At 39.6% G+C, this 11,539-nt stretch overlaps 1 protein-coding gene across 1 annotated transcript; it reads left to right on the forward strand.

Moving 5' to 3' along the window:
- The first annotated feature begins 5,852 nt into the window (after nucleotides 1-5,852).
- LOC141428745 (cryptochrome-1-like) lies at nucleotides 5,853-11,349 on the forward strand. Its single transcript, XM_074088754.1, has 3 exons — nucleotides 5,853-5,944; nucleotides 10,026-10,167; nucleotides 11,165-11,349. The coding sequence occupies exons 2-3, from the start codon at nucleotides 10,038-10,040 to the stop codon at nucleotides 11,347-11,349; spliced, it is 315 nt and encodes a 104-aa protein (XP_073944855.1). The 5' UTR covers nucleotides 5,853-5,944; nucleotides 10,026-10,037.
- The last annotated feature ends 190 nt before the right edge of the window (nucleotides 11,350-11,539 follow it).

The raw sequence follows: 11,539 nt of genomic DNA on the forward strand, positions 1-11,539 counted from the left end.
AAGACTAGAACTATTAACAATTATACTTTGCTTACCAGCAACCTTAAGAAAAAAGTTTGGTGGAAAAAGGTTAGTACATACATAATTTGTCTTAAAATCTTGTGCATTGATTAGGTCACTTAGCACTCTAAAAACTCTTATATGTAACTATGTAAACTATAGCTTATGCCTGCCTTCAACCCCATTGAAGAATTCCTTATCTCATTTTTAGTCTTTGCATACATGACAAATATTATAAAAGATAATTATAATTTTTCAGTACTTTGCAAAAACTCATACCTTAAAATTAATTACTTTTCCGAGTCAACTCAATGATTATTATTTTAAGGGTCATTTTTGTTGATGTATTTGATATGAGACCGTACTGGGCCCGCAGTAACTACGGCCTAAGCCCTCTTGTTCTGAGGGTAGACTTATACTTCAGTGGCGTAGCGTAGTTGGGGCGGGAGGGGCGGTCCGCCCCGGGCGTCGCATATAGGGGGCGGCAAAATACCATAAAAATTTAAAGGTATGTGTGAAGTTCCAATCCGCACTGGGGCGCGTGGAAACTATGGCCCAAGCAGTGGGATAATAATTCCATAATAAAAAAATGTTGCACCTACGATTCGGACCAATAAGAATGAGTAGGTACCCTAAATATTTAAGAGGGCGGCAATAGTTATTTGTGTCACAAAGAAACAATATGGTGTATTTACGGCGAGGGTGTACATTAAATGCAGAATGTAGTGAAGGATTCTACAATAGAATCCTGAGCGTAATGAGGGATTCAAGTGTCAACGCCCAAGATGAAAATAATTTTGCTCCCAAGTGGCTCATACAACTTTTCACACCAAGCATTAAAAAACTTGAAAAAAAAATAAAGAACACCAGCATAGAAAATGGCGTGGCTTTACAATTATCAACTTCAAAAAATGCATTTGCAATAAAACCTTAGAAAAGCCTTGAACAGAAAAGTTGACTTTGCTCCCTCTCGTATGGGCCTTGTGCCAAGCAAAGCAAAGCAATCTTGTGCTGTGGTTCCTAGACTAAAAACACTCTAAAATTCTAAATTATCACACCATCTACGCTTTGGGGTTAGTATCATTTGTCTATAAGGTAAATACTTAGATAGTTTGGAATATGCAATAGTATGTTAGTTGACACTAACCCAGAGGTAGCGATGGGTGCAGGCGACATGGACTTCGCGGTCTAAAGGCGTCTCGGACGTTTTTTTGGTCATTTAAAAATCCGTCATCTAATGTATGATGTGATGTGCCATCATAGGGCTTTGCATTTATCTTGTCCACGCCAAATTTAGGTCTTGCGCCACCACTGCTCTACTAGTTATAAGGACTATGGACAGGACCAGCCTTAGCCATCATAGGCACCCTGGGCGGGTCATGCCTTTGGCGCCCTTTTAGATACGACAAGCGACAAAACGACAGGTAGTGTTTCTTAGACAGAATTGTAATACGCCTACCAGATAAGTCTTGAATCTAGTTTTCCAGATCGATAAAAATAGGTATTCAAATTAAGCGGTTAAGTTGAGCTGACGCGCGCGACGCCCTGTAGTACTTGGCGCCCCGGGCAGCCTCCCTGGTCACCCCCTCTAAGATCCCGTCTCCACTTGTCGGGTGTCGGATCCGTTTCGTGTCAGAAAGTCGTGACGGGCAAGTGTGAATAGGTTCATATATAACCTGGCCAACAAAAAGTTGCAAAACCCCGACTTTGTCACTACAAAGCTCAATATCTCAAAAACGGCTAAACCGATTTTTAACCCGACGCAAAAGGAGGGGTGTTATAAGTTTGACCGCTGTGTGTCTGTGTGTGTGTGTCTGCCTGTGGCACCGTAGCTCTTTAACGGGTGAACTGATTTGAATGTGATTTTTTTATTTGAAATCAGGTTTTCTAGCGATTGTTCTTAGACATGTGTCTCTTTTTGTCCCTCTTTTTGCGTCGGGGGTTAAAAAAATGTTCTGCCACAGGAACATCCGATTAAAAACCGGGCCCGACATCGACAAGTGGGAACCAGCTTGCAGCAGTGGGAGCCGGCACTGCCTACGGGACCTTAAACATAGCACGCAAAAAATGCGACCGGTTTACGACCTGGCCACCCTTAGCAATTTCAATTACGTCTCTTGCACGTGCATTCAATTGTTCCAATGCATTCACAGCTATCAAATGCACTATAATATCTAATTCATGCAATATGCACAGCTGGTTTGCACTTGTTGCATCCAATTATCGATCTTAACTCGTTCTGATAAAGGTTAGGCTGACTGCGTTTTGCCGATATCATACCGTTGCGTTGTTAACGCAAAATATACCCTACGATACTACTTTAAGGCTGAAATTAGGAGGCTGCAAGTTTGTACACTTATGTGACTATGAATCGATACTTATGTAATTGCGATAAGGGTTATGTCAACTACATTGATAAGTTGGTTTGTTCTGTTTTACAGGGGTATAGAAGAATGAGGCTTAAGTTGTTGGAATAAGGGTCATATTGACTGCACGATTGCTTTGTCGCTTGGTCACGTTGTTGCTACTTGCGATTATGTAATCGAATCGGTAGGGATTGAAACTGGAGCTAGTATTAAAGCCCTGTTTACACGATGCTAGTAAAATCATGACGCATGCTTGTTTGCTTCCGTCTTAAAAAAACGTAGAGTAGCAATTTATATTCAGGGCTGGATTTAGGAGCGCGGAAGCTCTGGGCCTCTAACTCTAGCTATCTAAATCTCAATGCTTACAGGCCTCCCTTTAAGCCGAAAAAAGAAGATTTTTTTACCCATACACAAAAAGAGGGGGTGTTAATTATAATTTCTGTCTATCTGTGGCATTGTAGGCATTGTAGCTCTCAAACAAATGGACCGATTTCCATGCGGTTTTTTTCGTCTACCTTTACTTGCCCGAATTTCACTTGCCATACCAACGTTTGCCATAAAATATATAGAACCGTGCTGTTTTCAGGATTTTTTAAATGTCATCATATAGAATGCAGTCGGTTAGGTTAGGTTAGTTTAATATCAACTCTGAAGAAATTACTATTTCAGAAATAAATTACTTTATGGCAAATGAAAATTCTAGAAAACGATACATTCGGCCATATGAAATTCGGGCAAACGATAGAGAACCGGTTTTTTTACGCGAAAGCGAGTTTCCTTGCGGGTGGTTCTTAGCTGTTTCATTAAAATCGGTTCAGCTGTTTTTGATATACCAAGCTTTTTAAAGTAAAATAATCTTTATTGCCAAAAAAACCTAGCTCAGTACAACTCACAAAAAATAAAAAAAAACATAAGTACAATAAAATTTAGAATAAAACGAATTATTAAAAACAAAACAATAATTTATAATAATATATTTTAATGATAATGTCGGTTTTTTTTAACTTTTCTACGTTGGTTAGGTTAGTAACTTCTATTGTGAAGGGTCCTATACTACGAAGTGCAAAATTGGTACTTACTTCGTATCTTGCCGTCCCGCTGACGCTAATGTTATTTAATACGAGAGTGAGAGGGACGGTACGATACGGACTTCGATTTTCGAATTTCGTAGTAGCCCCCCTGAACATAAATCCGCATGCCCTTCCCCTCCTCTAAGTCAGGCCCTGTTTATATTGCATGGCCTCTAGGCTAATGATCATTTTAGATCGTTGCTCTATCATGCATACCATACCTAGTGCCATCCCCGAAGACGCGTGATTTTGTCAAAATTAGCCATTAATGACATTGTAATAAGAACCACACAGAGGCGTCTTTACCTATAGTGCAGGGTGTGCGTTGCACACGGGCGCAGCGGTGTTAGGGGCGCCGTGCCGGCCGCGGCATTTTGTACGTATTCCATTTTTACCGCGCGCTTCCTAACTAGATGGCGCTAAAGTTATAATTGCACACGGGCGCTACATGGGCTAAAGACGCCTCTGGAACCACGGCACGCGTCATCGTGAATGACTACCTATAGTAAGGTTTCAGTGACTCCGTGCGTATATAACGCCTTATAATCTGAACTTTCCTTTATATAATATTTCGAAATATACGAGTACATTTCGTAATTCTTTAAAAGTAGGAATGTCCAACGCATTCTAATTCTGCTCCAACCATTTTCCATTGCTACCTTTTTGAAATTTCAATGCAGTCTATTTATACGTAGACTTAGACGGTTTAGAGGTACAATCATGTCGCCGACATGTCCATGTCGGCATCTATTGTGTAAGCACTAAACACAGACTTAATTAGTACTACTCTCACTTCCGCGAAGATAATGCTATTTACAGGTTATTGTGTACTATAACTGTACTACTGTAAGTACCTACATGAAAAGTAGACATGGAATAAGGATACTTAGTCGATCAAAAACGCTTTATGTCCACGCAGTAAGAGCGAAAAAAACGTTTTCTCAAACATGACATGAAATATTGACGTTGTGTTACCAAATATAATAGGCTGAGAAGTATCGCGCTGCAGGCGCTGCGGCTCATTGCAGCTGCGTGCGCGCGGTCACTCTAGCGGCTGCAAGAGATTTCATACAACTTGCAGGCCGCTGGCCGCAATGCGACCGCCTTTTGTTCAACGCGCGCTCTGCGACACGGCGGCCTACGCGCCAGCACGCCGCACGCAGCCGCCAGCGCAGCCAGCTCGGATGCACACACAAACAGGGCGACCAGACTAGCGTCGCGCCAGCTTGATTTCTTGTTTTTTTATTTTATTTCATGCCATGTTTGAGAAAAGCACTATACAAGCCTCGGCCGGAAAGTGGGGTTGCCGGCCTGGCATCGTCTATATCTGCTTGGCCCCTACTTCCCGGCCTCTACAGTAGTCAGTAATGTACTATTTCCCGTTCACAAAATACGTCGCGTTTTTATCTCAATTTGTATGGAAACACCGGCTTACCCACCACAAGAGAAGTGGCGGATGTTATGTCGTTAAATAAAGCGAACTCCGGTTATCAGTTCTTTGCGCTGTTACATGATGTTTTTTTCTCCAGGCGGGAACATCGACGCAACAAGCTATTTCTAGATGGTCTTTTATCAAATTTTCTTTTATATAACCAAGAATAAAAGAAAGGAAATCGTTGGGCAAGGCTTTATATATATAAGTTCAAATTTATAAGTCTTCGGTGTAATCCTGGCTGATGGTAAAATTAAAACATGACGTAAAATCCAAGTTATCAATTCATCATCTCGGTCTATATTATGTACTAGCTTTTGCCCTCGACTTCGTCTGCGTAGATTTTTATATTTACATAATACGAGTACTCCATAGGAATGACGTTCATATCGCGCATTGCCCGTTTCCGTGGGGTTTTCGAAAAATCCCTTCAAACTACGACGGCTTAATAATGAACTGAAAAATCTGATCACCAAGTTTCACATCTATAATGGTCAAGGAATACGATTTTAAATCCTCCCTTACTATTTTCCTACATCGAGCGATCTCAAAGATGCTTTGCCGTTTCAGCCGAAAGCCTTATTATTTATATGTTTATTCGTTGCCTGGTAGGTAGCAATAGTACAAGCTTTGCTTGGTTTAGGACTATTAGTACAATAGGACAATTAGTGTTGATTATCCCTTTATATTTATTTATATCCCCACAAATACCAAAAATTACGTTGAATTTTGTATTTAGGATGCTAACCTTTTAAATTAAAAAACGTTTTAACCATGTTACCTTTACATAATAGGTACAAATGGGTCATATACAAATGCCTCTACCTATACAAATGTATAGGTAGAGGTAGACCCTTTGTCCCTATTTTAAACTTCATTCAGGGCTTCAACTTGTTAAAGGCTTCACTTCAACAGTTGTCAAAAGTTATAGAACTTTCTGGAAGCCTCGAGAAAATTCCAGAAATGGCTGCGCCGTTTCTCCGTTTCAGTTATATTGCGAAGCTCTCAGCGGACAGATGTCCTTCTCGCTTTAAAAATAGTTTTTTTAAATTGTTTTGGAGAATTCGTGATAAAAGGTACGCATAAGTTAAATAGAATACTAATCTATATTACTTTACAGTAAAGTTGTTTTCTGTATGGTGTCCGTATGTTGTGTACAGTCGACTATAAAGAGATCGACACGGCTTAAGTCGCAAAAATATGTATACAGACAGGTCTTTATTCACTTGACAGTAAGGTCGTGTATGCATACATATTTTGTGAATTTCTTATCGATCTCTGTAGTCGATTGTACGTTTTTAGGATTCCGTAATAAAATTAAAATATCGTTATTGGTCCGTTTGCCACGTCACGTGTCAGTCACGTCCCTTTAACTCGCACGTTAACTTGCACGTTTATGTTTCGATTCGCATGTAGGTTAACTGATTTGGTTTTTAGACATTTTATGTGTAACAAAGATACAGAAATATAAAGAAATGATCCCTAGTCAAAATATGCCCTAATTACGAACCCCATTCCATACAGGAACAAAATAAACAAAAATAACAACAGACTGCATACACGTGATATGAAAGATAGGTACAAGATGATTTCTCAAAAGGACGTAACGGCTGTGTCTTATTAAGATAACCCTTATTGTGCTACTGATATTAATAAAAAAATGCACCAACCATAGAACCCTTTGTTGCTTTTGGACCTCGTCCTCGTGCTCTGATTTTATATAATAAACTGGCTCACTTAAATATTTCTATGGAAAACAAATTATTTTTATGGTTTCGTATCCAAAGGCCCTAATTGTTCTCGCTCAACCGTCTTGTTTGTACCTTTGTCTTGTTTAATTTTTGAAATTGTCACAATAATACGAGTACACATTTTAGAAAAAAATAAGAAAACATTTATTTTTTATTTTACTAACATGTAATACAAACTCGTTTGCTGACTGTACTTTTTATTGACTGTACTTGCATTGTCACTCAAACTGAAGAAATGGATGAAATTCGACATGCAAAATTACCTTAGCGAACGTCAAAAATACAGACAAACAAATATTACAAGATAAATAAAAGTAAAAAAAAATACAAACGGGAACATAGAACCTCCTCTCTTTTTGAAGTCGGTTAAAAAGGCTAAGGGGGTCCTCATACAGGAAATGTTATCCTAACATATTTATTAATTTAGGTACATTTAAAGTTTCATTTCATATCTTTGAGTACATTGTTAAAAACATTACCATGCCCATAACAATATTTCAAAATGTTATATAATATACATTAAGGGGCTGTTTCACCATCCATTGATTAGCGTTAACCGACGGTTAAATGTGATGCCGTCTCCGTCTATCCGAACAAAACAAATAGAGACGGCATCACACCTAACCGCCAGTTAACACTAATCAATGGATGGTGAAACAGCCCCTAAGTATCTTGCTTGCATAGCAACCTACGAGTATTGAATAGGGTGTTGAATCTTATTCATAATCATAAATGTCGGCAGGCACGGTTTGTGTAACTTAACTGTATTGTATACATTACCTACCTAAACTATTGCATTCTTGGCATGGTGACGACTTTAAACTTCAAACAATACGAGTATTATACAAGGTGTTAATTAAATATCTGAAAATCTGAAAGCAGTTGGTTCAGAATCGAGAGGAGAAATCGATTGCACTGTACTTTAAACCAAGTTGCGTTATTTTTTTATCTCTCTTTTATTGCGTCCACTCCAAAAGTTTACAAATGCAACGTGCTTTGATTTACAGCATAGAATTAGAAATCAAGTAGTTAGCAAAACAGGAAAATTTCTTATTGGTTGTGCTATAAATAAGAGCTACCTTCATTCATACCAAATTACAAGTTTCGTGGACAACCGGAAGTTCCCTATAAAAGGTTTCGATTCCGCATCGATTTCTATGGATACACCTTTTTCAGTGACTATAATTACAACTTTTGCTTGCGTTGACTTAGAAGTTTAATTTTTTTCACTGCTCTAAGAGGTAGCAATAGAGAAGTAGAGAGGTATTTGCTATTAGTTTCAGTTTGGTTCCTCCATGCGCTCCTTCGAAAACAGGTTTGACAAACTTTTGTTTGCTAAGGTACTGAACCCTAGAAATGGTGAAATACCGTATTCTTATGAGTTTTACTAGCTATTGCCCTCGACTCTGTCCGCTAGAATGCGTTTATCGCTGTCCTGCGGGAACTATGCCATTTTCCGGGAAAAAACTATACTATATACTCACTCATAGTTTGAATCCGGCTGCATACCGAAATTTTATCTAAATTTGTTCAGCAGTTTAAACGTGAAGAGGTAACAAACAAACTTCACAACTTTTCGTATTTATAATATTAGTGCGAAATAGGACATCCTTTGTCAACTCGACGCTTTTGTTGTAATATACACATTGTAATGCGCAATCGATAGATTTATGAAGGTCAAGATTATTACATTAGTTAGTAAGTTATGTTTGCAGTGTCTTGTGTCCACAAACAAACATGTCGTCAACAGAAACCCGAGTGCTTAAATGCATAACACATACAACTGTGTCCGAATATCATTAACTTTGTTTACAAGAAACCGTAACTCTGCGTATTCCAATTTAAATTTTGTCGCATCAAAACGTTACGAACTCGTTTTGCTTTCGGGCTAACGTTATAAATCTCGTAAACTAGTGGTTCTTGTAGTTGTATAGACCTTACGAGTCTTTTACTCATGGCTCCTTTCCTTAGTGGTTGAAAACATAACGTACGCCAATTTCAAAATAATTTCTGAGTAGGTAAGAGTTATTCCTTCTCCAAAAGTGACCAGAACCGAATTACATCCAATCCCGTGTTGCTTAAAATCATCATCTGGGCGTTTCGAGAAAAAGTTATTGAAAGGATTTTTTTTTCGATTTGGATGAAATTTCGTTTTCCTACTGAGAATCAAAAGCAAGTTTAGTTTTTAACACGGACTCGCATCTCTGCTAATAATACGTAATGGAAAACACGGCGAGGAAGCTTGGGGAAAAATTCTACGTTGTAAAATTCGCAATCCGCACTGAGTCCACGTGGAAACTGTACAGTCAAAGCGCTCTCATTACGAGGGGAGGCCTTAGCTTAGAGGCGTACGGAGATGGGCGTTTTCAGAAAAAGTTATTGAAAGATTTTTTTTTCGATTTAGATGAAATTTTCGTTTTCCTACTAAGAATTAGGAAGTACTTTCGATTGTAATAGGAGAAAAAAAGTGTCCCAAGATTTTTTATTCCATTACGTTACTATTTTCATATAGGTTTCTGTGGCGGTAGTGTAATGGATAACACAAAATTATATGAAAAACCTGGGAAACTATTTTTCGCCTATTACAATCGAAAGTGCTCTTGATTCTTAGTAGGAAAACGAAATTTCATCCAAATCTAAAAAAAAAGTCGTTTCAATTACTTTTTCTGAAAACGCCCATCTCCGTACGCCTCTAAGCTAAGGCCTCCCCTCATAATGAGAGCGCTTTGACTGTACAGTTCCCACGTGGACTCAGTGCGAAATGCGAATTTTACACCGTAGAATTTTTCCCCAAGCTTCCTCACCGTTTTTTCCATCACCGTAACAGATGCGAGTCCGTGTTAAAAACGAAACTTGTGATTCTCTGCTTAAAAGGTGATAGGTTAAAAGAACACCAGGCCATCACGGCTAAAACTAAATTATTTTTCATTTCTCATGCTCGTAAAGTTCGTGTTTATGCTGGATCTAGGCGACATAAAATGACTTTTTATGCTCTAGTGCATAAAGTAAAATCTTTGTCTAAGACAAAGGTGTAATCATAGGTGTCAACAGCCACAAACAAAAAAGTTTCTATATATTATTTTTAATAATTTTAATTTTACGTAAAGCTACAAATCAATAAAATCTATCAAAATAAATCAATAAAACTAAAAATGTATAATTACCCATATATCAATGTATAAAAGTTAAAAGGTACTTACCTAGTAAATGAACAATTGTTTCCACTGTTGCTATTTAATTTCCTCTCAATCGAAGTGAAAATCAGAGTGTAAAACTCGAGCATTAAACCCATTTTCCCCTCGATGTGTATATCTCGTACCGCCTCAGGTGGCTATATGAACGCCTTGGGTAAAATAGCTTGTTTTATGCTCTTGTTGTACAATCTACTATTGCTTTTTTCTTGCAGCATCAGTAAGCCATGCTAGGCGGAAGTGTGCTCTGGTTCCGCCACGGACTGCGTTTGCACGATAACCCGGCGCTTCACTCTGCAGTGAATGACCGCACGCGCCCATTCTTTCCTGTCTTCGTCTTCGATGGAGAGACTGCTGGTGAGCCTCGGTTTTATACAATGCAGCTTTTGGATAGAGCTGCGAAGCTCAGGCACTGAGTTCAGGGCTCGAAGATAACTTGCAGCCCTTCTCTATCTTTATCTGAGACTGCTAGTAAACAACGCTTTTAGACTATGCAGTTTGTTGGAAGAGCTGCAAGGTTGACCTGGCAGCGCGCGAGGATTGCTCGCGCCCCTTCTATTTATACCTGTATCTTTGAATAGTGAGACTGCTGGTGAGCCACAGTGTTAGACTTGCAGCTTAAAGGTAGAGCTGCCAAACTGACCTGGCACTGAGCTCCGGGCTCGAGCATAGCTTGCGGCCCGTCTTCTACGTCTTCATCTTTGATGGAGATACTGCTGGTGAGCCACGGTTTTAGACTATCTCCTGGGCCGTAACCTTTTCAACAGACTTTTTTACTTACGACCTAGACGTGGTTCACGACCAGCTTTGTTATTTTGGATATTATTTCAAAATTCCTAAGATTCTTTTTTCAATGAACAATTTGTACTTTATAAAGTTCATTCGACCGTTATTTTTAGTGTTAATTGGTCCTTTATAAAGTACGCGAGGGCCGACGAACGAGACTATACTGATTTTGGGTAGAGATGTAAAGCTGACCAGGCAGGCAGGCACTGTGCCCTGAGCTCGAGCAGAGCTTTCAGCCTGTTTTCTAAATCTTCATCTTTGATGGAGATACTGCTCGTGAGCCACGGTTTTCGACTATAAGGTTGACAAGGCAGCGCGCTCCCATTTCGAGGGCTAGTCGCGGCTTTTATCTTCTACAACTTTATCTTCGATGGAGAGACTGCTGGTGAGATACGGTCATACGGTATTAGGCTATGCAGCTTAGGGGTAAAGCTGCAAGCTTGAGAACAGCTCGTGTCCCTTTCAGCCCCTAACAGTGTAATTTATGACCATACAAGCATGCAGCGAAATTTTGATACGAGACAAACGACAATAGTCAAGTTTCCTTTAAATTGAACTCTGGCTCCAGGTACGAAGCTGGTCGGCTACAACCGGATGCGCTACCTGCTGGAGGCGTTGGATGATCTGGACAACCAGTTCCGGAAGTACGGCGGCCGGCTTATCATGGTGAAGGCTCAACCCACTGCTTTCTTTCGCCGCCTCTGGGAGGAGTTCGGTGAGTTCTTTGCTGGCATTGGCGTGCAGATAGGGTAGGCAGCGCTAGGAGCTAAACCCACACGCACCCGCGACCACCAGCAGCAGGGTTGGCAGTATCGAGAATAGCATCCTATAGGTTTTAATCAGTAAGTGAGACGCTACTAATAAATAATCTCTGTAGATTATAGTAATAGTAGACCTTAAGTAGAACTTTGATTTTCGTACTGGGCTGTGAGGTGAGGTTACA

This window comes from Choristoneura fumiferana, chromosome 6, assembly GCF_025370935.1.
Source record: "Choristoneura fumiferana chromosome 6, NRCan_CFum_1, whole genome shotgun sequence".
In the NCBI taxonomy this organism is placed as follows: Eukaryota; Metazoa; Arthropoda; class Insecta; order Lepidoptera; family Tortricidae; genus Choristoneura; species Choristoneura fumiferana.